A 27,088-nucleotide genomic window follows, 5' to 3' on the forward strand; every position below is an offset into this window, starting at 1 on the left:
GACACCCACCAGACATCCCTTCACGCCCTGGCCACCCATGTCTTGACACCCACCAGACATCAAGACATCCCATCACGTCCCCAACACCCACCAGACATCAAGACATCCCATCACATACCTGACACCCACCAGACATCCCACCACATCCCCGACACCCACCACATCTCCAACACCCACCAGACATCAAGACATCCCATCACGTCCCCGACACCCACCAGACATCAAGTCATCCCATCACATCCTATCACGTCCCCGACACCCACCAGACATCAAGACATCCCATCACATACCTGACACCCACCAGACATCCCACCACATCCCCGACACCCACCAGACATCAAGACATCCCATCACATCCCCGCCACCCGCCAGACATCAAGACATCCCATCACATCACATCACATCACATCACGTCCCCGACACCCACCAGACATCAAGACATCCCATCACATCACATCACGTCCCCGACACCCACCAGACATCCCATCACATCCCCACCACCCGCCAGACATCAAGACATCCCATCACATCACATCACGTCCCCGACACCCACCAGACATCAAGACATCCCATCACATCCTATCAAGTCCCCGACACCCACCAGACATCAAGACATCCCATCACATCCCATCAAATCACATCACGTCCCCGACACCCACCAGACATCAAGACATCCCATCACATCCTATCAAGTCCCCGACACCCACCAGACATCAAGACATCCCATCACATCCCATCAAATCCCATCACGTCCCCGACACCCACCAGACATCAAGACATCCCATCACATCCCCGCCACCCGCCAGACATCCCATCATGCCCTGACACCCACCAGACATCCCGGACACCCACCTCCTGCTCCTTCTTGCTGAAGTCACAGATGTCGAGTGCCTGCTGAACAATCTTAAAACTCTTCTTGTCATCCACTGACTCGGCCATCACACTCTCACCCTGCAACAGTAAATAGTCACTGAATCCAACATAAATCCACAGAGGCACAGTCAGTCAGAGTGCAAACAACAAGTACCATCGTTTGGTAAGACATTGACAGGAATCAAACCACTAACCTCTGTCCTCCTGCAAGACACTCTATCCACTAGACCACAGAGGTCTTTTTTAAACTGAGAATTCCTACATTTGACACTAAGGGTGTGTGGTACTACCGCTACACCGGTATATTGTGGTGCAAATCTTCAGCAAAACGTATTGCAATATATTTTTAAATGTAGCAATATATTGGGGCAAACATGATAAGTATATTTAAGTGTTCCTAATTGATATGGAGATGGAATATAGTATCTTTCTGATACAACTTTGCTGATAATCTTTTTATCAATTAGCATGTACACGTTGTGACTATAAAGATCCTCACAGTGACAGACCATTCGCGGAGCTCTCTATACTGAGAGTACAACGAAGGTGTCACGCGCTGGGAAGGTCATTAACACAGGGTATAACTCTGATTAACTGCAAATTGGCAATATATTGCAATACGTATCGCAATACAGGCTAAAGTATGGCAATATATTGCAATACGTATCGCAAAACAGGCTAAAGTATGGCAATATATTGCAATATGTATCGCAATACAGGCTAAAGTATGGCAATATATATTGCAATATGTCTCGCAATAGTGGCAATACAGGCTAAAGGATGGCAATATATATTGCAATATGTCTCGCAATAGTGGCAATACAGGCTAAAGGATGGCAATATATTGCAATACGTATCGCAATACAGGCTAAAGTATGGCAATATATATTGCAATATGTATCGCAATAGTGGCAATACAGGCTAAAGTATGGCAATATATATTGCAATATGTCTCGCAATAGTGGCAATACAGGCTAAAGGATGGCAATATATTGCAATACGTATCGCAATACAGGCTAAAGTATGGCAATATATATTGCAATATGTATCGCAATAGTGGCAATACAGGCTAAAGTATGGCAATATATTGCAATATGTATCGCAATACAGGTTAAAGTATGGCAATATATTGCAATACAAAATCCAGGTCAATACACAGCCCTATTTGACACAATATGGAGAAGCAAAAAAGGCTAACAAATTGATACCAACAGTCAAATTCAATATCAGTTTTTTGCTAAATATTTCAGTAACAATGTAGGTCACCGGTACATCCTGAGCTTCCAAGTCCTGGTATGTGCGTACTAAATAGTCGTAATACAGCTATCGATGGTAGTGATGATTATCAGTGTAACATTAGAGTGAGTGAGTGAGTATGGTTTTACGCCGCTTTTAGCAATATTCCAGCAATATCACGGCGGGGGACACCACAAATGGGCTTCACACATTGTACCCATGTCGGGAATTGAACCCGGGTCTTCGGCGTGACGAGCGAATGCTTTAACCACTAGGCTACCCGACCGCCCCTGTAACATTAGAATAAGAGAACTTGGGATGATTTTTACAAACTGGATGGTGGCTAACAAAGACACAATTTGATCTTTTGTGTTTGTTTGTTTGTGTGTTTGTTTGTTATTGAACAACCCACTTAGCAATATTCCACCTATACAATAGCAGCCGGTAAATAATCGAATCTGCACCTGACAATCCAGTGATTGATATTGTGAACAACAATCCACGCTGTCCGGGTGCGATAATACGTCACCGACCAAGTCACCGAGCCTGACCACCCGATCCATTTGCTTGCCTCTTACACCCAGCACAGGTTGTTAGGGATCAATTCCAACTTAGAACATGGGGCTTACCTCAAGGAAATATTGTAAACCATTACAATCTGTGTAAACATTCAATTGATATGAGTTACAGTATAAAATTACAAGCTGTTTCATACAAATACAGTTTAAAGCATAAAAGTTGAATACATGTTTTAGTTTCTAAATAGAAATTAAATGAAGTATTTGTTAGTTATTTAGACTTAAAATAGACCTACATTAAATACACAGAATAAATGAATGAGTGAGTGGGTTGGGTTTAACACCACTTTTAATAGTATTCCAGTTATAACGCGGCATTTACCACTTTGGTGAAACCCACGAGCACAATAATATATCTCTTCGTTACTGTGTGTGTGTGTGTGTGTGTGTGTGTGTGTGTGTGTGTGTGTGTGTGTGTGTGTGTGTGTGTGTGTGTGTGTGTGTGTGTGTGTGAGAGAGAGAGAGAAAGACTATATGTGTCAATACACTATGTTTAAAAACAATTATACTGAACAAAAGCGTTTGGCCACACATTTCTTAGTTTTCATCTCACGGGCCCAGCATCCCTACTGAAAAGCAGCTGGAAAAGAAATAAATTAAAGACAAAAAATATATATTTTTATCATGTCTCCCACTAGCAATATGGACCCTCTATACAATTGAAAATGTTAAAGATAAATTCCATGTCTACATCACTGTCAGTGATTCAAGAAGCCAGCTGCAGTTTTAACTAAACGCCAGAAAGACTTTCATATAAGTAAATAAATGATTGACATTCATTTATACTTTATTTCGACTGACCTTGTGTGGAAAAGCTGGAATAAATGTGTGAAAACGGTGTGGCCTTAAGGGTCTTGAATAAATTAGGGGACATCTTTTGTAGTGAAGGCTAAGCACACAATTTCATGAAATATATCCCCAAATATCTTTTTGTTCAGTGTGGTCTACTGGGAACAAACTGGTTCATCACTTGTATACGAACATACATCAAAGTTACTGTAATAAAAATATCTTGATAATATAAACCTTTACGATGATGGCAGTAAAGAACAGTTATTAATCCAGTCTGGCTGATACATTAGCAGGGACAGGTGAGTGAGTGAGTAAGTGAGTGAGTATGGTTTTACATCGCCTTTGCCAATATTCCAGTAACAAATCTCGGCTCCCAACAAACACAAGTAGTGAGTTAGTGAGTCAATGACAGGTCAGACTTAGGTTTGTGGGCACTTGGGTGAAAGTCGTGGCTGGTAGGGGAAAAATGAACAAAAACATTTCTGATTTCTTGTTTGCCAATATTTCCATTGTTTGTGAAGCTGGTATCGTCTGTCTATACATTTAACATATTGTACAAGTATGGTACAAGTTTTTGGTGAACATTTAAGTCTGCAGTTACCTGTTTCAAAATTAACATTAAAAGTTGCCCACTGGTCTCTTATCCCCGAGCCAGACGGGTGGGTGGACAACGAATTTGACGGACAACAGAAAACACACTTAAGAGTTATTCCCCCTGGATATATTTCATATGGAAAATATCGTAACTATCTGGACATTTATGTAACTCAAGAAGGGAACCTCACATGTTAGCGGGGTACACTAAAAATAGAATGGTCTCAGCCAATCAGAATCCGACACTCCTGTGTATAAGATCACTTATATTTTTCCTATGAATGATAAAGTTTCTTCTCAAAAGAAAACACATAGGTTTATTAAAGAAGTTAAAATTAAATTAAAGTTAAATGAACAGTGTCAATAATTAAATAACAAAATACAACTTGGCACTATTACACACAGATTAGGCCCACTAGGGTTGGTAACCTTGTTAGTAAAATCAGAAATACCTCTCTACAATCCTTATATGAAAAGAAAACAAACAATCTGGTATACATATGCAATACATGACAATTGATTCTAAATCACTTCCTCTCAAAGTTTTTTTGTGTGTATGTGGTTTAACGCTGCATTCAGTAATATTCCAGTTATATGACGAGTGGTCTGTTTGTACCAAGGGCAGATCCAGCATTTTCAAAAGGGAGGGTTCCAAAATATCAAAATCCTCTCTTAGATAATTTTACTGCCTATAAACATACTACATTTGGTTTTCAAAAGGGTGGGGGGTCCCTTGGCCCCCTGGAACCCCTCTGGATCCGCCTGTTTGTTTGTTGTTTAACGCTGCACTCAGCAATATTCCAGCTATATGACGGCAGAACGTAAATAATGAAGTCTGGACCAGACACTCCAGCGATTGACATCATGAGCATCAATCTATGCAATAGGGATGTACAATGACACACATCAACCAAGTCAGTGAGCCTCACCACCCGATCTCGTTCTCGCCTCTAACAACAAGCATGGGTTGCTGAAGACCAATTCTAACCCTGATCTTCAAGAGTATATCCCTCAGTGGAACCCCACAGTATGGCAATGACAGGCAAAGAATCACAACTTTTGGCAAATCTCAACAGCTGATCCTGAAAGGCAAATGGACGTAACTCTGCTCAGTGCCTTTGGTATTAACTATAAAGATGGAGGAACGTCATTTACCTGATACAGGTAAAAGTAATTCTGTGGGTCCCGGGTGAGATGGAGTCGCTGAAGCGTGTCCTCTGATGCCCCTGTGAGGAGCTGGTAGAAGACATGGAAGTTGCGCTCTCCCGACGCCTGATGGATGACTCGGGACTTCTCCAGAAGGTAGTTCAGGATGTGACCCCCGACAGGTGCACCCTGGGTAAAAGAGTTAAAAAAGTTTGTACCTTGTTATATGTATCATATTACATCAATTTACCAATACATATTTTCGTTTATTTGGCTTGTAAAACATATACACACTGAAGAAAGCTCCCCCTCACACTTAAATCATTTTTATCTCACACTTTTGCAAGAGATCTGAGAGTTACTTCCCCTCATATTTGAGGGGCAAATACCTGATGTAATTGTGATGCCAAATCTAAAATTATGTTGATGAAATTCATCAGCTGACTTAATAATGTGCCAATCTAGTCATCACCTTTTCTCTGAGCATGGCCTTCAACTGATTTACGCAAAGAGTACACACCCTTTTTACGTTTATCACTCCATAAATGCAAATACCCACTGAAGTCAATTCTTATGAATAAATATATCAGTGAGTGAGTAAGTGAGTTGGGTTTAATGCCGCTTTTAACAGTATTCAAATAAATATATCAACAAAACACACTTCACAGACTCGGTGACATCGTTCAGTGCAAATATGCATTACTCAATGCATTCTCTCATAAGCCAATCAGAAAACAGTAGTCTGTTAGTAGGTGTGGCCTAATTGTGAAGGCAACTTTGGACAAGATATTAAATACACATCTTGTTACCTTGTAGTCAAACTGTATGTCCATATACTTCCCAAAGCGACTAGAGTTGTCGTTTCTGTTTGTTTTTGCATTTCCAAATGCCTGAAATAACAAAATTAACATGTTACACAAAGCCAATAAAATAATTCTGAGTAAAGGGGAAATATAAGAAAATTTCTTCAATCATTAGAAGATCTAGTATGAGGGTTATTGATAGTGGGTGAGGACAACTGACATGTGAATTCTGCAATAATTAACCTCTAAGAGATAAAAAAACATCATTAGTGATTAGTTTAAGTGAGTGAGTGAGTGAGTGAGTGAGTGAGTGAGTGAGTGAGTGAGTGAGTGTATGGTTTTACGCCGCTTTTAGGAATATTCCAGCAATATCATGGCAGAAATGGGCTTCACACATAGTACCCATGTGGGGAATCAAACCCAGGCCTTCAGCATGACAAGCGAACGCTTTAACCTCCTCCCCACTATGAACAGTATGTCAGCCAAAAACCAAGCACATCAGCTAACTGTGTGGAAAGCACAACATGACCTGATATAGACAAACCACGAGACCATAATCATGGTGATCTGTGGATCTGAACCAATGGACAGCAGATCCTGGCACGAGAAAGGCACAGAAATCTGTACAGCAAATTGCAGCACCCAAGACCACTGAGTCACTGAATTTGAACCAACAAACAGCAGATCCTGGAATGGCCAAGGTGCATAACTCTGCACATCAAATTGCGGCACTTTCGACCACTCAACCATTGAATTAAACACATCATGGCATGGCCAAGGTACAAACATGTACAGCAAATGGTAGCACCTTAGACCTCTTGGCCACCCTTGACATCAGATTGGTTGTTTCAGCTATATGACGGCGGTCTGGAAATAATCGAGTCTGGACCAGACAATCCAGTGATTAATATCATGAGCATTGATCCATGCAATTGGGATCAATGACATGCATCGACCAAGTCAGCGAGCCTGACCACCCGATCCCGTTAGTCACCTTTTACGATAAGCACAGTCACCTTTTACGGCAAGCATGGGTTGCTGAAGACGTATTCTACCCCGGAACTTCACGGGTCGACATCAGATTGGAATTATTGAAGCATGTGTTGCTGGACCATTATCATATCGCCATGTCAAAATGATGAGATCTGATCTGGATAGAATACTGTATAACCCACCTTCGAGGGTAACAAATTGGTCAGCGGGGGAGTAAATCTCTTAAACATTGCCTTGAGCAATACAGTCTGCAGTGATTTCTGAGAGACAGAATAAATTCTTCATACCTCGCTTCAAAGCAAGGTCTCACTCTTTTTCCAAGTCAATGGAGTGAGTGAGTATGGTTTTACGCCACTTTTAGCAATATTCCAACAATATCACAGCGAGGGACACCAGAAATGGGCTTCACACATTGTACCCATGTTGGGAATTGAACCCGGGTCTTCGGCGTGACGAGCGACCGCTTTAACCACTAGGCTACCCGACCGCCCCCCACGTGACATAGCTCAAGTTAACCTGAGCTCAATTGAACAGCTGTTTCCTATCAACTTTTAATTTTTGTTAATTCTTTATAATGTCTTATTAAAACATGTCAGTAAGATAAATTGATGGTAGAAGGATCAAAAGGGGTACATGGGTTTTATGCCATGAGCCGGAGTTTATAACACTTGTCTCCGGCTCGTGGTATAAAACCTAACACAGGACACATAAAACCCTATGTACCCGGAGTGATCCTGCTACAACTTCTATTGTACCACATACTGCCTCCAGACAAGCAACACTTTACCTCTAGGATGGGATTGGACTGAAGGAGTCTGTCTTTGACTCTCTCCACCTCATTGGAATGTGTGCTACTGGCGGCGATGTACTGTAAGATCTTCTTAGACGCCTCCGTCTTGCCAGCGCCCGACTCCCCCGAGATGAGGACACACTGGTCCACTGACTCTCCCCGCATGGACCGGTACGCCGCGTCGGCGATGGCGTAGCTGAAACACAGACGATCACATACAGCAATATTTTGTTTGTTTGTTGTTTAATGCCGCACTCAGCTATATTCCAGCTATATGACGGCTGTCTGTAAATAATCGAGTCTGGACCAGACAATCCAGTGTTTGATATCATGAGCATCGATCCACGCAATTGGGATCGATGACATGCTTTTACCAAGTCAGCGAACCTGACCACCCGATCCCATTAAGTCGCCTCTTAGGACAAGCATAGTTGCCTTTTACGGCAAGCATGGGTTGTTTAAGATTTATTCTATCCTAGATCTTCACAGGTCACATACAGCAATATACATACAGCAATAGAGTTTCAATATTAGGGGCAAGAAGAGTTGGGTTTAATGCTGATTTGATTTTTGGTTTCTTAGTTTGTTTGCTGTTTAACGACACAATAATCTAGCTATATTATTGCAATCTGTAAATAATCAAGTCCGGCCTAGACAATCTAACAATTAAGACCATGAGTATCGATCTACTCAATTGGAAATTGGGATACAATGACATGCATCAAATAAGTCAGTGAGTCTGACCACCAAATCCCGTTAGTCCCCTATTACGACAACATGTGTTGCTGAAGACCAATTCTAACCCGAATCTTCATGGGGCAAGGCTGATTTGAACAGTATTTCAATTATATCATGGTGTGTCAGCTTGATATGGGAAGACATCAAAGATGTGAGGTGTAATTGGGTTTAACGTCGCATCCAAGATTATTGCACTTATATAGCGACGTGCATGCACGTGTATGTGTGTGTGTGGCTGCTTGTACTAGTCCATGCTGATGCCGATTTATAGTGCTAGCTCACTGAGATACCATGCCGCAGTTAAACATGAATACCCCACTCAGACACAGTATACTGACTCGGAGGCGACCAGTCCTTGTTTTAGCCATTTAATGCCGAGCGCCAGACAGGGTAACAACAAGTACCATCTTTTAACGTCTTTTTGTATGACGCGGCCCGGGATTGAACCCTGGACCTTCCGCTCTCCGGGCGGACGCTCTACCACAAGACCACGGAGGCGGTCACACCAAAGATGTATGCAGGTAGTCAGGGATTAATATTCAAGCATTACCGTATTCGACATAATAAGCGCCCCGCTCCAATAAGCGCCCACGGCGATATTTGCTAATATATTGGCAAGTGAACAATCCCAATTAGCACCCCTTCCAACTGATCAATGTACACAAGACTTATTTATTCGCGTATAATACACACTCGTGTGTTATATGCTCCCTTAATTATGGGCAATTTAATTCTAAAAAAATATATCTGTCGTACATAAACATTTCAGGCTGTCAGCATAAACCACGAAATTTATCTTTCAACTGTGTTGTTTTTCACCAAAATAATATTCTAATAAGAGCCCCCTATTTCTAATTTTGAGTGCGCCCTGGGCGCTTATTACATCGAATACCTCTGTGAGTCCTGTAATTGCATGTTAAGGCTCACCACAGTGCTTTTGTTGTTCTTTTGCAGTGTATTTTCCTTACACATTCAGCACGTACCAAGAATCTATCAAGAATCTATCAAGAATCTTTCTGTCATTGTCTGTACTAGAAGCACCCTGTAAATCACCCTTACTATTCCAGGATCAGTGTTGGTGATTTTATAGTGTGATGACAGCCAAACGCAGGACTTATGGCTATGATGTAATAGAGGTAGGATACTCATAGGAATTATCCTGACAGGGAGTTACTTACATGTGTGGTGGGAGTTCGTAGAAGTTGACGTTGCGGTAGGTGTGGATAAAGTCATCATTGTAGATGTCCAGTTGGTGATATGGGTTGACAGACACCAGCACTGGCCCGATATATGTCTGCAATAAAACCAGGAAAAAAACTGTCATAATCACCTACATACCTGATTCCGGCATGCACTTTATCTGTTGTTATCAGACAGAGCTGACAAATATTGTTTTTGACTATTATTTAAAGCAATATTTGCCCAGCATATCGGGTTCAGGAAGTTTTTTATATTATCCTGATTGTTACTAGTAGCAGGACAATACAGCGACATGTCGGAGGATTGCGATGTTTTACTTCTCGATACAAGTATCGAGCACATTCGCATATACTCAGTTAAAAATAATGAATCTTAACTTAAATGTATTCTTTAATAAATGTTACACCCACATTAATTACTAGCAAAAACGAGTAGTGAAAACGTTAATATTTTCATCCATTGCGCCATATTTGACACTGCCAACTCTAAATCGTTAGTGTGTCTGGTATTTGGCCATCCTATCTATGTAAGATGGCTTACACACCACAGATAAGAGCACATGCAAGTACCGTGATACGTATCAGATCTGGAGCAAGGTATCATGATACGTATCAGATGACACAGATGGCTTACACACCACAGATAAGAGCACATGCAAGTACCGTGATACGTATCGGATCTGGAGCAATGATACGTATCGGATCGCACTGTTGGTACATCGTCCAGCCCTAATTGTTACTATGTTTATGGACCCTCCAGGAATCAAAACAAAGTTTTATCGTTGGTTAATTTCAGTTACACAAACATTTAAAGCAGATAAATATGACAAGGTAAGTAACTCTTTATTGAAAAAGAAATCACCCCCTTGTTCATGTTGTTCCAATTCATTTTTCACAAACCAATTTTTGATAAAAAATTAAAATAAAATATATTTTTTTTAAATGGTGGTTTCACAATAAATATTTTGTTTGAAATGTAACTAAGGCTGGAGGCATTTTATATGTTATATATTACTTTATTAAAAACCTTTGTGTGCAATAAGTGTCGACTGATGTGAGCTGAGGGAAGTTTGGTACGGCCACTTATACAGATAGCATTTCATCAAGTAGGAAAGAAGGGACCACAAGTCTCCTAATTTGTAGGGGGCACGGGTGGCCCAGTCGTCTAAGGCGCCGTGATTCGCTGTGCAGAGTTGCGTCCCTTGGGCATGCCAGAAACCTATGATTGTGGGTTCGAATCCAGGTTTGCCTCGATCATGTTTCTAGGTTTGTCAGCACCATACCCATGCTCGTGGGTTTCACCCAAGTCGTAAACGTCTGAGACCTGCATCACTTCGGGCTTTCCTCCCACATTAAGCTGACACGCCGTGATGTAACTGGAATACTGTTAAAAGCGACGTTGAACCCAACTCACTCACTCACTCACTCACTCACTCCTCATTTGTAGGTACATCTGGACAAAACAATGATGGTGAGGTGTGTTTGAGAATAAGGTAGTGAAAAAATGATAATTTACACATTATCTGATAATGGCAATTCTAATGGTTTTTTTTTATTCCACACAGATGCTAGTTTCAAAAAACTAATTAACAAAAAATGAGTGATTAAATAATTTATTTCCTGTAACAAATGTCATTCCAAAGAGATAAACCTGATTAATTTGGTTAGATATAGCAGCCTACTCTCCACAACACGTATCTTGACAGCAACCTCCATCCGGGTGATGCCTAAATCATCTGTAAACACATTAACCACTGCCAAGGAACACTCTCAGAACACATGATGTAAACTTAACCCAAATATCTAGAGTAGCTCAAGGCTCGCTTATCAGGGTGTCATTAATCACTGAATAATCTTGTATCTCTGTGAGGGGAGAATGGACGGGTTTCTCCGTCAGTATCTTCTGGTTCTAACGTGGGACAACCTTGCACGGGTACAGGTGCTAAACATTAACTTACATAACAAGGTCAAGGTCAGACAGGTGGTAATCTGCATCTGTTGCCATGGTTACCTGTGTTATCAAGATTAATGGTACCTGTTGCCAACAACTAAATTCTTTCATGACAGTAGCTTCTCTTGTAAAGTAAAGAGTAAAGATTTCGGGATTAACTAATCAACTTTTGTAATTTTAATTTTTTGACCTATCAACATAAGCTTTTGTATCAAAATTTTAAAAAACACAACAAAAAACACCTAGCCTTATCATTTACCAATTTGCTTTCCTTATCAGATGTGAGGTGACTTTGGGTTGAACATTTGCATTCAAGATTGCACTTGTATTGAGGCATGAGTGAGTGAGTGGGGTGAGTGAGTGAGTGAGTGAGTGGGGTGAGTGAGTGAGTGAGTGAGTGGGGTGAGTGAGTGAGTGAGTGGGGTGAGTGAGTGAGTGAGTGAGTGTGTGTGTGAGTGGGATGAGTGAGTGAGTGGGATGAGTGAGTGAGTGAGTGAGTGAGTGAGTGAGTGAGTGAGTGAGTGGGGTGAGTGAGTGAGTGAGTTTTATCCCATCTATATCACAACACCCTGCTTCTTTCCTTTGGTTGTTGCTTAACGCCACAATCGGCAATATCACAGGAACATAACGACACCCTACCAAAAACTGAGTCTGGACCAGACAAACCAGAAAGCGATATTATTAGCAATGGTGCATGTCGTGAACGGTCACCGAGCCTCATCACCACCCAAGCAAGACAAACATAGGAAGCTTGGGACTAATTTTAACCCAGAATCCCCACACGGTCATGTCAGTCTTTCAACAATAGAGTCTGGGTGAAACAGACAAGCGGTCACACTGTAGCATGAACAACAATCCACGCTGTCGGGTACAACAACATCCAATCAGACACTGTCGCGTTATGACAAGCATGGGACGTATTCAATCCCTTAATCTCCACAGGAGCTGCGTAAACATAAAAAAGAAGTGTGACCTATTGTGATGGATCACCATCTCTCACTCTGATTCTGTCACTCTCGAGTTCGGACCCACCACGCAGAATCTGTCCTCGTCTACACATGGCCAGGTAACATTGTCAAACATCTTCACGATGATCAATAATGAAAGGTTTTCATAAAACATTAGCAATAAAAACCTTGTGATTTTGGCCTGATGTTTGGCTAGATGTTCAAAACCGGTTAATTGCTAATACTCTGAAAGACTGGTAACAACTAAAATGGTCATTAATAAGTTAAAGACGAAGAATTAATTTGACATTCAGTCACACATGTTTATCTTAAACTCAAAGTTAACACAGCGATCATAAGGGTCTGGATTTGTGTCAAAAACTGTAAAAAATGAATTATTACATAATTACTTAAACCTTACTCACTAAAGTCCAGATATCTTGAAAATGCATAACATTCTGTTATTGTATTTTCTTATAATGAGACGGTGAAAGATTTACTATTGAGAAAACATTGAATTACGTAACAAGGTCGCATCGAACTAACAGCGAAGTGGGCTTGTTTTTTCTTGTCTAATATTTGACATTCCTGGAGGTCTTAACAGAGTCATGCAATCTATTTGAGAGCCATGTCACTTACGTAGATAAGATTTCCTTGGAATCTTTTCTTCAGATTCTCATTGAAGGCGTCGGAATTGGTGAAATCTTCCAGGAGCACAAAGTCTTGAACTCCAACTCTATCTCGCTTATGTAATGCATTCTCCATCTTCTTACGTTTGTCGCTACGATCTTGCACCTGGCGACCCTGGGATGTGTTGACGCATCAGATAGACCTGATGCCGAGAGACAGCACTGACTACCGTAATCGCTGCACGCCCAGTTCCAACAGCGGAGTGTGGAATCAGCTGATCATGTCTGGCTGTTTGAACACCTCTGGTAAGCTGCCTGTACAAACAGAAAGCAGGGGTCAGATTGGGGTTCACGAGCGCCAGACGACGAGTGGGGCGGTGTCCAGGCACAACATCTAATTGAGTGTAATTACAGTAGAATAGGAAGGAGGAAAGATGATAAAAGCATCGATCCAGGATTTTAACATTTACCTGTTTTATCTAGGAACAATAAAAAACAATAAAACATGATTTTAACACTTGTCTGTTTATATAAGAACAATAAAAACATTAAAACATTATCATCACATTTTAATAGTTTTTTTCAACTGGTCCTTTTGGGGGGTTTAAGCTTTTAAAATATTTTTTGTTTGCGATTAGTATAATCAAGCAAGTTGAAATGGAAAAAGAGAACCATAAGAGTATTATAATACATGTAATAATAATAATAATAATAATAATAATAATAATAATAATAATAATAATAATTTCCGTTTATCCATTTGTATGGCGCCAAACTCTATACCAGCTCGTATGCTCATGGCGCTTACATTATTATCCCAGTCAATGGATCAGTGAGCACTGGATTTTCATTCTCAGCTCCCTGGGGAGTATACAACCCAAGCAGCCTGTGAGGCACGAGAAGGTTAACAGCCACATTACCATCTCATCCTACCGGGTACCCACTCACTGCTGGGTGAACGGAGGCACATTTCGAACAAAGTCACTTGCCTAAGGAGACACCACATGTGGTACATGTGCTTCAGTGTGTGACAGGACCGAAGCCCTAGAAACTCTCAAGTTAGCTGAGTCAAGCTGCTGAACGTGGTCACCCACTCTTTGAGACTGACGTTGCTTAACTTCACCTGATTAGTGATCTGTGCGCTGTGCATAGGACCACATGCAGTTATAAAGTTAAGCCTCTAAGTTATGGATTGATGTTGAACTGTGTGTAACAGTGACGTCCTTGAACTCGGAGAGCTCAAGGTTACAAATGTGAAATTCATGTAACCCTAATAGCAATGCCAATTGTATGGACACTGGGTATATATATCCAACATTGGTTACTGTATGGAAGTGTTTAGTTCTGTCTTAACTCCTTATGATAGCTTCAGGTTTTCTAAATAAGTAAAATCCCTTGTTCTTGTAATAAACAAGTATAACAAACAAGGACGCGTTCTTATGGATAAAATTTTTTTTATAGTGTTACTATAACTGGAGGGATGTTTCGGTGTAGATTCTAACACATTTATCACTTGATTGGTGTAAGAATCAACTTTCAACTCAATTGTTGTAACTTCTTTAGCCCAGTGTTCGAAATAATTTTATACCCAACACGACATTCGGGCAGGTGACCCACAAGTGTTGCCTTTCCATCTTCAGAGTTACCTGCCCGCATTCAGACACTCTCTCTATTGAAAAACACAAAAACTAAGAGACATCTTGATTCATTTGAAATAATGCAAACAATTACTTGAGAATCTACAAGGAATAATAATAAAACTGAATACATAAGTAGTCTTAAAATTATATCAGACAGTCGGGCAGGTGAAGGAATATTTCATGCAGCCCGACAGAAAAGTTGCCAGCCACGGGCAGGCAGGCAAGCTGTTGTTTCGGACAATGTTTCATCCATAGACATTGTCCTTGTTCATCACACCAATTCTAAATGCCACTTATAGAAGCATAATAAATGTTGATCACCGTATTCGACGTAATAAGCGCCCGGGGCGCTTTCAAAATTAGAAATAGGGGAATCTTATTAGAATATTATTTTGGTGGAAAAAAAAACAGAGTTGAAAGGTAAATTTCGTGGTTGATGCAGACAGCTGGAAATGTTTATATACGACAGATATATTTTTCCAGAATTTGATTGCCCATAATTAAGGGTGCATATAACACATGAGTGCGTATTGTACGCGAACAAATAATTCTTGTGTACATTGATCAATCGGAAGGGGTGCTAATTGGGACTGTTCACTAGCCAATATATTAGCAAATATCGCCGTGGGCGCTTATTAGAGCGGGGCGCTTATTACGTCGAATACGGTAAATCATATTTCACATTGTATGGGATAACATGCTTGATAAGAAGGGGCCCAAGGGGGCACCTTGGGGGTCACTGCTATATTGGGTAGTATTTTAAGGGCCCAATAAACCTAAATCTTAATTTTTTTTAACAGGGTTATGGTAAGGAGCTCAAGACAAAATAATTTTTAATGAAAGCTGTATCACAATCTGTCAGAAGCTACACCTCTAACACAGTCTGTCTGCTTGAACAGGAACATTTTTATGAAGCAGGTTTTAACGATCCTTTTCAACATTTCTCGCTGACTTGGTAAATGTCTTGGCTGAAATGAGTAAAGGTTTCGACATGACTGACATTAACAGTAGAGCACATGAACAGACATCTCTATCACACCTTTACCGGCCTGGCAAGAGCTGCAGGCTGCTTACTGCCACTATTAACACTGTATAGAACTGTTTAGGGGTGTCATTGAACTATCGATGGAGTGAGTGAGTGTGTGAGTGAATTTGTGAGTTTATCTACTAAATATTGATACATGAGGCTGCTAACTGCCATTACCATCACTGTATAGAACTGTTTAGGGGTGTCATTGAACTATCGATGGAGTGAGTGAGTGAGTGAATTTGTGAGTTTATCTACTAAATATTGATACATGAGGCTGCTAACTGCCATTACCATCACTGTATAGAACTGTTTAGGGGTGTCATTGCACTATCGATGGAGTGAGTGAGTGCATGAGTGCGTGAGTGAATTTGTGAGTTTATCTACTAAATATTGATACATGACATTCTTTAATAACAAAGTGTTGAAAGGTACAACTACTGGTAAGATGGCTATAAAGACACTTTGAGTGAGTGAGTGAGTGAGTGAGTGAGTGAGTGAGTGAGTGAGTGAGTGAGTGAGTGAGTGAGTGAGTGAGTGAGTGAGTGAGTGAGTGAGTGAACCTAGGTCTTTAGCATGGCCTAGTGGGCACATCAACCACGAAACTACCCCACAGCCCTATGAAAAGATATTAATAACTAATAATAGTTTCATAGATTATAGAACACTGATAATTAACACCTCTAACTATACACAAAATTAATCTTGCTATTTGTTCATCAAGACTACCTATTAAAATAGTCCAAATGAGATATCTTTTTCAACGGTTAAACATTAGACTACCTATTGCAATAGTCCAAATGAGATAACACGTAAGACTACCTATTGCAATAGTCCAAATGAGATAACACGTAAGACTACCTATTGAAATTAGTCCAAATGAGATATCTTTTTCAACAGTTAAACATTAGACTACCTATTGCAATAGTCCAAATGAGATAACACGTAAGACTACCTATTGCAATAGTCCAAATGAGATATCTTTTTCAACAGGTAAAACATAAGACTCCCTATTGCAATAGTCCACATGAGATAACACGTAAGACTACCTATTGCAATAGTCCAAATGAGATATCTTTTTCAACAGGTAAAACATAAGACTCCCTATTGCAATAGTTCAGATGAGATAACTTTTTCAAAATAAGTGTGACCACTATTCTTTTTTCACATGTCACAAGTCAGAAGTATATATTGGCATGTGTGCCTGTTGTTGCGAGGGCACCTGGTTAAATAGCAGTAGGTGTGAGATGTGTGCCCAGCAACGTGGAGCACCACTTGTCACGGTACAAGTCTCCTCTCCCATACTCTGCATGACGACCGTGTATATGATAAGTGTGTTTGGACAACCCACAGTCATAAAGGTCTTATAAAGGTCGGATATCGACTCAATCAACTAGTGGATACGACGTGCTTTCATCGGTTAAGTTTGTGTTACAGGTCTGTAATGTGGAACGTGTGGTTTCTGTAACATAGCTGGAGTTTGGGGGAAAACAATTAGCACATCTCGATTAGCACATAAGTCATAAAGGTCTTATAAAGGTCAGATATTGACTCAATCAACTAGTGGATACGACTTGCTTTCATCGGTTACACTTGTGATACAGGTCTGTAAATGTTTCGTTTGGAAAGTGAGGTTTCTGTAACATCGTTGGAGTTTGGGGGAAAACAATTAGCACATAAGTCATAAAGGTCTTATAAAGGTCAGATATCGACTCAATCAACTAGAGGATACGACTTGCTTTTATCGGTTACGTTTGTGTTACAGGTCTGTAACGTGGAACGTGTGGTTTCTGTAACATAGCTGGAGTTTGGGAGAAAACAATTAGCACATCTCGATTTCCACCAGTCTCCATTTAACTCTGAATCTCATCAATGTCAGGGCTTTAAATTACTAGTGCTGCCATGCCCACAGCACACATTAAATAGAAAATGGGATGCTCGAATTTTATGTACAGTTCCTTGTGGGCATGGTCCTTTCCAATAAAAGTATTTAGATTATTTTATATTTTATGTCTTGACTGAATTAAACTGTGAAATGACAGATTTCCCCCTATTTGTAGAAGTTTGTTCCTCTATCGCTAAATGACTTCCTGTTGGAAAATCAACCAGCATTATTTGTTGATTTCATTGACTGTATCTATAATACAGACGTTTGATGAGATGTTCATGACTGAACGTAATATATTTGAATGTTAACATGTCTTTCCTTATTTTGATGGAATATCATGAATACAACGTAGGTAAATTGTTTGATAGGCATAACTTAGAAGTTGATGGATGACAAGATAGACTCAGTCTTGCTTGACAACGGTATAAGGATTTATACCGAAACTTCGGTTTTTACAGTATTAAAGAAGTTGTTATCTATAAAACCATGTCTACCTTACAATGTAGTTGATGTGATTCAAATGGAAGTTAGTCGTATAGACCGTTTTGAAAAACCTAGCAGACGGTCACTATTTGTCAAAATGGAACAGTAAAAAAAGAAAAACTCCACTATATTTTATTACTTCAAGCCTCACTGCTGTAACTTTTAATAAAGTTTCAGCAGCAGGGTTAGAAACTAACAGTTTTTGTCCACTAGTCCTTATAGTGATATCATATAGCAAAACCTTTAAAATGGGCCAATTTCTACTAGTCCTTAGGATACCTTTACTATAGGGCAGTTTGGTAAGGACTACAGGACTAGTGCCAATTTCTAATGCTGAGCAGATGACGGAAACAGCCTATATCGCAGAGTGTTAGAGCCAAGTGTTAGAGAGTGTTGAAATTGAATCCCTGCAAATCTTGAATGTAGACACTTCTGACATGCGTGATCAGATGGTGATAGTACAGATGAACCACATCAAAATTATCTAAAAATAAATCAACACGAGGTATTCCCAGGAACTGACCTCTTCCAAAGGTTAAAATGTGATAAGGGTAAAAAATGAATATTCTGCATTTGCAAAGAGTGAGGTCAACCAGTTGGAAATAGATGTCTATATTTTCCTTCCAGAACCAGCAAACATGAAGCACATTTACAATACAGTGAACACTTTCTTTCTTTTGAGATATGATGACATGCATCAACTAAGCCACCATGCCTGGCCACCCGAAACTCTAAGTCACCTCTTTAGTCTTACAAAAAGCATTATGAGACATCTTCAACGTCAAGCATGGGTTGCTGAAGACATGTTCTTACCCGGATCTTCATGGGTACTTTGTAACGTCATTGTGTTCAATATGCAGTATTGACAAAACCAGGTAAATAGCAGTTGGAAAAAGGCTCTAATTTAGTGTATGTTTCACAGAGATCCAGATAACTTCTTGAGCAATTGAGTTTTTACTCTAGGGTTTTGATTTTAATTGGGTTATTACATTTTTCATTTGGTAACTAATATTTTTTCACTCATCTATTCATCACACTTTTGGGTTTTTCCTAAAATTAGTAAACATTTTAGGATTAAAAAAAAATGAAATTATGTTTTAGATGTATATAACTGTACATATATTGGCTTGACTCGGAAAGTGAATTAGCTCGTAATTGTGTTTCTGAAATTAGCTTCTTTGTACACATGCTGAAAAGCTTCATTGGGTATTTACACATGCTGTTTTTATACATTTGAGTTTTTCATTTAATGCATGCGTTTCTGTATGCAAGTTAATTGAAAGTAATTGGGTTTTGTATATTTTTGGGGGGTATTTTACGCAAATACGCTGCTTATCTGTAACTTTGGTTTCATGAAAATTATTTAATGTATATGTAAGCATGAGATCTAGCAAAGTTCTGCTGTATGTAAACAAGTTCAACAACAAATTGGCCTTTCATGACTGTCTTTATATAAGCATAAACAAAAATACAAATATTTCCTGGTACTCATTCAATATTGTTGGGGCTTTTTTACCTTCAAAACAAGGAAATCTTCAAAATAATTCACACAAAACACCAAATGAACAATAATCACATCACCTGACAAAACCCAGTCAGGCTACTGGTTCAGACAAACTGTCTAGCTACTGTGTCAGTGCGTACACAATCTTATGAGTTCCGTGAGTGAGAAGGAAACGCTTGTTCAAAGGATCCTTTTACAATTAGCCAGGCTCTCGTGGCTACTAAAGTCATATTAATACTTTCTTTGATCTATCCTTTAAATCTAAATCATGTACACAGAAGCAGCCATAAGGTAGCTGTTCTGTACGAGCTGGTGAGTTGCCACTTTACCATGCAGCAAGGCCAAGATGTTAACACGCTTTACATTAAGACGGCCATCTCGTCTCAGAGCATATACTTAATAAAACATTCAACCCCATTCCATTCTCGTTCTCTTCTTAGCACTTAGTAGCAGCCTATAATTCACCCTCTCAGATCTAGCAGCCTGTTACTCATCCCCTCCCAGCTCTCCAAGTCATTCCTTATCCCCTTTTCAGCTTTAAGCAGCCAAAAACTCATCCCCTCCTCAGCTCTAGTAGCCAATACTCATCCCCTTTTCAGCTCTAGCAGCCTATACTCATCCCCTCCTCAGCTCTAGTAGCCAATACTCATCCCCTTCTCAGCTACAGCAGCCTATACTCATCCCCTCCTCAGCTCTAGCAGCCTATACTCATCCCCTCCTCAGCTCTAGCAGCCTATACTCATTCCCTACTCAGCTCTAGCAGCCTACACTCATCCCCTCCTCAGCTCTAGCAGCCTATACTCATTCCCTACTCAGCTCTAGCAGCCTACACTCATCCCCTCCTCAGCTCTAGCAGCCTATACTCATTCCCTACTCAGCTCTAGCAGCCTACACTCATCCCCTCCTCAGCTCTAGCAGCCTATACTCATCCCCTCCTCAGCTCTAGTAGCCTATACTCATCCCCTTTTCAGCTCTAGCAGCCTATACTCATCCCCTCCTCAGCTCTAGCAGCCTACACTCATCCCCTCCTCAGCTCTAGCAGCCTATACTCATCCCCTCTTCAGCTCTAGCAGCCTATACTCATCCCCTTCTCAGCTCTAGCAGCCTATACTCATCCCCTTTTCAGCTCTAGCAACCTATATTCATCCCCACTTCAGCTCTAGCAGCCTATACTCATCCACCTATCAGCTCTATAGTAGCCTATGCTCATTCCCACTTCGGCTCTAGCAGCCTATACTCATCCACCTATAAGCTCTAGCAGCCTATACTCATCCCCTTCTCAGCTCTATCAGCATTTACTCATCCCCTTCTCAGCTCTATCAGCCTATACTCATCCCCCTCTCAGCTCTAGCAGCCTATACTGATCCCCCTCTCAGCTCTAGCAGCCAATACTCATCCCCCTCTCAGCTCTAGCAGCCAATACTCATCCCCCTCTCAGCTCTAGCAGCCTATACTCATCCCCCTCTCAGCTCTAGCAGCCAATACTCATCCCCCTCTCAGCTCTAGCAGCCTATACTCATCCCCCTCTCAGCTCTAGCAGCCAATACTCATCCCCCTCTCAGCTCTAGCAGCCTATACTCATCCTCCTCTCAGCTCTAGCAGCCTATACTCATCCCTTCTCAGCTCTAGCAGCCTATAACCATCCCCTTCTCAGCTCTAGCAGCCTATACTGATCCCCCTCTCAGCTCTAGCAGCCTATAACAATTATAACAATTTTAAAGAAATGTTTCCATAGACTAAGTATTTGTGTAATGTTAGCCTACTGACTATGAACCCTGTTGACCATCCTCCATGAAACAATGCGGGGGCAGCCAGGGCTAGTCAGTGGGCTGGTCCGAGTTTGTAGGCCAGGGGTCAGTGTGGTGCTGCCTCTCACAGGTAACAAGTGTGTACATCACCGGGCTTCACGTTGGCACTCCTGACCTTGTCTGATGGTGATGAAGTGTGTAGGTCGAGGTGAGGTGAGGTGAAATGGGGTTTAACGTCGCGTCCAAGATTATTGCACTTATACAGCGACATGCAGGCACGTGTATGTGTGTGTGTGGCTGCTTGTACTAGTCCGGACTGATGCCGATTTATAGTGCTAGCACACTGAGATACCATGCCGCAGTTTAACATGAATACCCCACTCAGACACAGTATACTGACTCCGAGCCGACCAGTCCTTGTTTTAGCCCCTTAATGCCGAGCGCCAGACAGGGTAACAACAAGTACCATCTTTTAACGTCTTTTGGTATGACGCGGCTGGGGATCGAACCCCGGACCTTCCGCTCTCCGGGCGGACACTCTACCACTAGACCACGGAGGGGGTCTTTTAGGTCAAGGACCATCAGTGTGGGAGGCCATGATATACAAACCACTCACATGTAACGCACAACCATCCATCATTGTAGTGTAGCAAAGACTACTGTTGTATCGTCCTACGCCACTTCCTGCTGGTGTGCAGGGTCAGGTTGACACACACACACATACTCCTTCACTTTCACCCTGACTATTACCTGTGACCACTCGCTGTGTTCTGATTAATAGAAATAATCGAAGGGGTCTGACTGTTTGTTTGTTGTTTAACGCTGGACTTAGCAACATTCCAGACAAACCAATCATCAGAGAGATATTGTGAGCAATGACCCACACACGATGACACCAAGGTTGGTTGGTTGTTAAACGCCGCACTCAGCAATATTCCAGCTATATGACGGCAGTCTGTAAATTATCGAGTCTGGACCAGACAATCCAGTGATTGATATCATGAGCATTGATCCATGCAATTTGGATCGATGACATGTATCAACCAAGTCAGAGAGCCTGACCACCCGATCCTGTTAGTCGCCTTTTACGACAAGCATAGTCACCTTTTACGGCAAGCATGGGTTGCTGAAGACCTATTCTACCCCGGAATTTTCACAGGGCTGATGAAACCAAGACTGGCCGTTAGACAAGCATCTACTCCCTGGGGACCATTCTAACCCTGGAGCCTCACCATGCTCCCAGGAGCAAAAGAGGCCTCATAATGAAATCTGATCTCTAAATAAACGTGTGCTATACTATTGTTTGCTTTTTGTTTAAAGCCTCCTCAGTATTCCAGCTATATGACAGCGGTCTGAAAAATAATCGAGTCTGGTCCAGACAATCCAGTGATTGACATCCACGCAATTGGGATCGATGACATTCATCAACCAAGTCAGCAAGCCTGACCACCCAATCCCGTAAGTCACCTTTTACAACAAGCATATATAGTTCCCTCGATGTGTAGTAATTCTATCCTCCTATGAGGCAAGTCTAGATATGTGGACAGTCAAAAGACTCCAGTCTCTTAAAGGGACAACTTGTGCTTATTATTTACACAATCTAAAAATTATGATTTAAACTAATAATTATTGCCTTAGAGACTTGTGCAAGTCAAATTGGGTAATTACACGGAGTGCTGTCAAACTTCCGGGTTCTTAAAAGAAATTCATCTCTGTACACGTCACAAGCAAATCAAGTGAGTGAGTAAGTGAGTTAAGTTTAACGCCGCTTTTAACAGTATTCCAGTTATATCATGGCGTGTCAGCTTAATGTGGGAGAAAAGCCTGAAGTGATGCAGGTCTCAGATGTTCACCACTTCGGTGAAACCCACGAGCACAGGTATGGTTCTGACAAACCTAGAAACATAATCAGGGTGAACCTGGATTCAAACCCACAATTTTTTTAACTGGAGCTCGATATAAAGTCTGTATGAAACCATCTTACCGTAAATCACAACTTGGGACCAGAATATTCAGCTCACTTCCCTTATATAACACATGAAGGATGCATGTGTGTTACTTGTAAAAGGTCTGACCAGGACAGGTTTGCTGCCATCCGTCCGTCCTTGTGTTCACTGCGATGCAGGAATAGTATTACAGGAAGTTGAGAGTTTCAATTAGTGTAACAGAGAGTCATGTAAAAGTCTCATCTCATGTTTGTATAAATTTACATGTGCATATGTGGTCTGACTAATAGCACATGTTAACCGCGGCAACAAACAGTGATAATTGCATTCAACCAATGGATTCACCATGTCTCCCTGAAAGCATTGCTTCCTCATATTCCCTGGACACGTAGTACTGTCCACACTGTCTGACCACAATGGCCTGGGGTTTCAATACTCCTATTATAAATGGGAACTCTGTACCTTGGCAAGACCACGTAAATATATAATTGTTTCTCTTGACCTTTTGAGATAGGATTTTTTTATATCTTATTTCTTGGGTGGGTTACATTGATCATTAAAAGTAAACTTGATTCTAATGTGCCATGTGATCTATTTGACACGCCCCTTGTGGCCCAATATAATTAAGTGAGTGAGTTGGGTTTAAAGCCGCTTTTAACAGTATTCCAATTATATCACGGCGTGTCAGCTTAATGTGGGAGGAAAGCCCAAAGTGATGCAGGTCTCAGACGTTTACCACTTCGGTGAAACCCACGAGCACGGGTATGGTGCTGACAAATCTAGACACATAATTGGGGCGAACCGGGATTAGAACCTACAAATATAGGTTTCTGGCATGCCCAAGGGACGCAACTCTTTGACCATTTTGCGCTCAACTTAGTTCGAAGGAAGGATAGATGTAAAGATAGTAAATACAAATGGTGACAAAGTCATTGCTTAACATAGACCTGCTCATAGATTACTTTGTGCTGAAAATTCTGTAACTTTTCAAGCCATGTAAGCTGGTAAGCCATCACCATGACTCAAAATAATCAAAGTGACTCACAAAACAGTTCAGTGGCATGAACCCAGGTCTTCGGCGTGACGAGCGAATGTTTTAACCACTCGGCTGCCCCTAATCAGATGACCCACTGATTTCAAAGACAAGGAAATAAAAGTCGTGGTCACACCTTGACCTGCCTTGACTCAGACAACATCAACCAACACTATCTTGACAACAGGCCAATCCTCAAGTGTTCATGGTCCCCCAGACTGACATGCACAAGAAACACATATTTCCCCATGTCATGGTCACCTGGCGTTAACTCATACCTCTCATCACTAATGAAAGGTGTGTTGGCAAAAACACGTCCCACACCTCGATCCTTGAGGAATGTCATGCCAACTCACTTTGTCAATTGTCCTCCACTACATTTTTCTCAGACAGATTCCGGGTTAGAGCTCACCGGGACTTCAGCCACCCGTGCAATAGGTTGGTTGGTTTGTTGTTTTACGCCGCACTCAGCAATATTCCAGCTATATGACGGCGGTCTGTAAATAATCGAGTCTGGACCAGACAATCTTGTGATTGACATCATGAGCATCAATCCACGCAATTGGGATAGATGACATGCATCAACGAAGTCAGCAAGCCTGACCACCCGATCCCATTAGTCACCTCTTACAACAAGCATAGTCGCCTTTTATGGCAAGCATGGGTTGCTGAACACCTATTATACCCCGGATCTTCACGGGTCAGATTGACATGCACAAGAAACATATATTTCCCCATGTCATGGTCATCTGGTGTTAACTCATACCTCTCATCACTAACGACAGGTGTGTTGCCAATAACACGTCCCACACCTCAATCCTTGAGGAATGTCATGCTAACTCACTTTGTCAATTGTCCTCCACTACATTTTTCTCAGACAGATTCCGGGTTAAAACTCACCGGGACTTCAGCCACCCGTGCAATTAACAATGTAAGAGGCAACAAAGGGTATCGGCTGGTCAGATTCACTGACTTGGTTGATGCATGTTATCCAATTGAATGATCAATGCATGTGATGTCAATCACTGGATTGTCGGGTCCAGATTTGATTATTTACAGACCGCTGTCTGCTATTCCTAGAATATAGCCGAGTGTGGCGGTAAACAACAAACGAAAAACCTGCTGCACAAATTTCTTGATGTGTTGCTTCAACGGAAAGATTAATTATTTTGAGCCCAGAACAGGAAACAGTGAAAAAACATGTCATCCTCTAGTAAGAAATACACAAAACTCCATCACAAGTCCTGCGGTTTCAACATTTCCTTGTGCAGCAGCTGCAGAAAAATGACATCCTGTTGCTAACAATAGATAACACACAAGTTGTGCTATTTTCCTTCTGCAAATGGAACTCTAAATGGCTTAAACATGATTGAAATAATGTTTAACTTAAAAAATATGAAGAATTATATGTGTACTCCATATATTATTGCATACTGCCATAAGTCGATATCACCACCATGATAACATACAGTATGGTTGATTATTAAGTTGGTATGAGGAAGTTAATTGTGAGGCTGTTTTTCAATCCAAAAACAAGTTATTCTCACTTATTTTAAAGAACCTTAATCAACCTGTCATTTAAAACATCATCAATTATCCTTATCAAACATCTTCATTATAACTTTTTACTTTTCTCCATCTACAGGTTGTGTAATAATGACCATGGTTTGTTCTGTAATATATGCCTGAAAAAATGGCAGTGTAAGTCGGCCAATGCAAAGTTAAGACTAGCAGCCATCATCATCATCATCATCATCATCATCAGAACAACCACCACCACCACTTGTAAAGATCATCACTTGTAATGATTAACACTTGCAACGATCAGCACTTGTAACGATCAACATCATCATCATCATCATCATCATCATCATCATCATCATCACTATCACTTGTAGGGATCATCACTTATAACGATCAACACTTGTAACAATCATCATCATCACCATCATCATCATCATCGTCATCATCATCAGAACAACCACCACCACCACTTGTAAAGATCATCACTTGTAATGATTAACACTTGCAACGATCAGCACTTGTAACGATCAACGTCATCATCATCATCATCATCATCATCATCACTATCACTTGTAGGGATCATCACTTATAACGATCAACACTTGTAACGATCATCATCGTCATCATCATCAGAACAACCACCACCACCACTTGTAAAGATCATCACTTGTAATGATTAACACTTGCAACGATCAGCACTTGTAACGATCAACATCATCATCATCATCATCATCATCATCACTTGTAGGGATCATCACTTATAACGATCAACACTTGTAACGATCATCATCATCACCATCATCATCGTCGTCATCATCATCAGAACAACCAACACCACCACTTGTAAAGATCATCACTTGTAATGATTAACACTTGCAACGATCAGCACTTGTAACGATCAACATCATCATCATCATCATCATCACTATCACTTGTAGGGATCATCACTTATAACGATCAACACTTGTAACGATCATCATCATCATCATCATCATCATCATCAACCACATCAACCTATCCTATTAT

At 40.9% G+C, this 27,088-nt stretch overlaps 1 protein-coding gene across 4 annotated transcripts in view; it reads right to left on the reverse strand.

Annotated features, from left to right (window-relative positions):
* Positions 1-27,088, reverse strand: part of LOC124137820 (unconventional myosin-Ic-like) — a 107,658-nt gene that overhangs the window by 33,003 nt on the left and 47,567 nt on the right. For 3 of the 4 annotated variants that reach the window (XM_046504287.2, XM_046504283.2, XM_046504285.2), the window contains exons 2-7: positions 13,280-13,584; positions 9,722-9,837; positions 7,803-8,001; positions 6,029-6,109; positions 5,229-5,408; positions 853-951 (exon numbers count right to left, since the gene is read on the reverse strand). In XM_046504287.2, coding sequence (XP_046360243.2) covers positions 853-951; positions 5,229-5,408; positions 6,029-6,109; positions 7,803-8,001; positions 9,722-9,837; positions 13,280-13,405 — 801 coding nt within the window. In that variant the 5' untranslated portion in view covers positions 13,406-13,584. Of the gene's footprint in view, positions 1-852; positions 952-5,228; positions 5,409-6,028; positions 6,110-7,802; positions 8,002-9,721; positions 9,838-13,279; positions 13,585-23,543; positions 23,674-27,088 lie in introns of all 4 variants that reach the window. The other variant, XM_048385357.1, reaches the window with a different exon arrangement.

This window comes from Haliotis rufescens, unplaced genomic scaffold (assembly GCF_023055435.1).
Source record: "Haliotis rufescens isolate VD_foot unplaced genomic scaffold, xgHalRufe1.0.p SCAF_57, whole genome shotgun sequence".
In the NCBI taxonomy this organism is placed as follows: domain Eukaryota; kingdom Metazoa; phylum Mollusca; class Gastropoda; order Lepetellida; family Haliotidae; genus Haliotis; species Haliotis rufescens.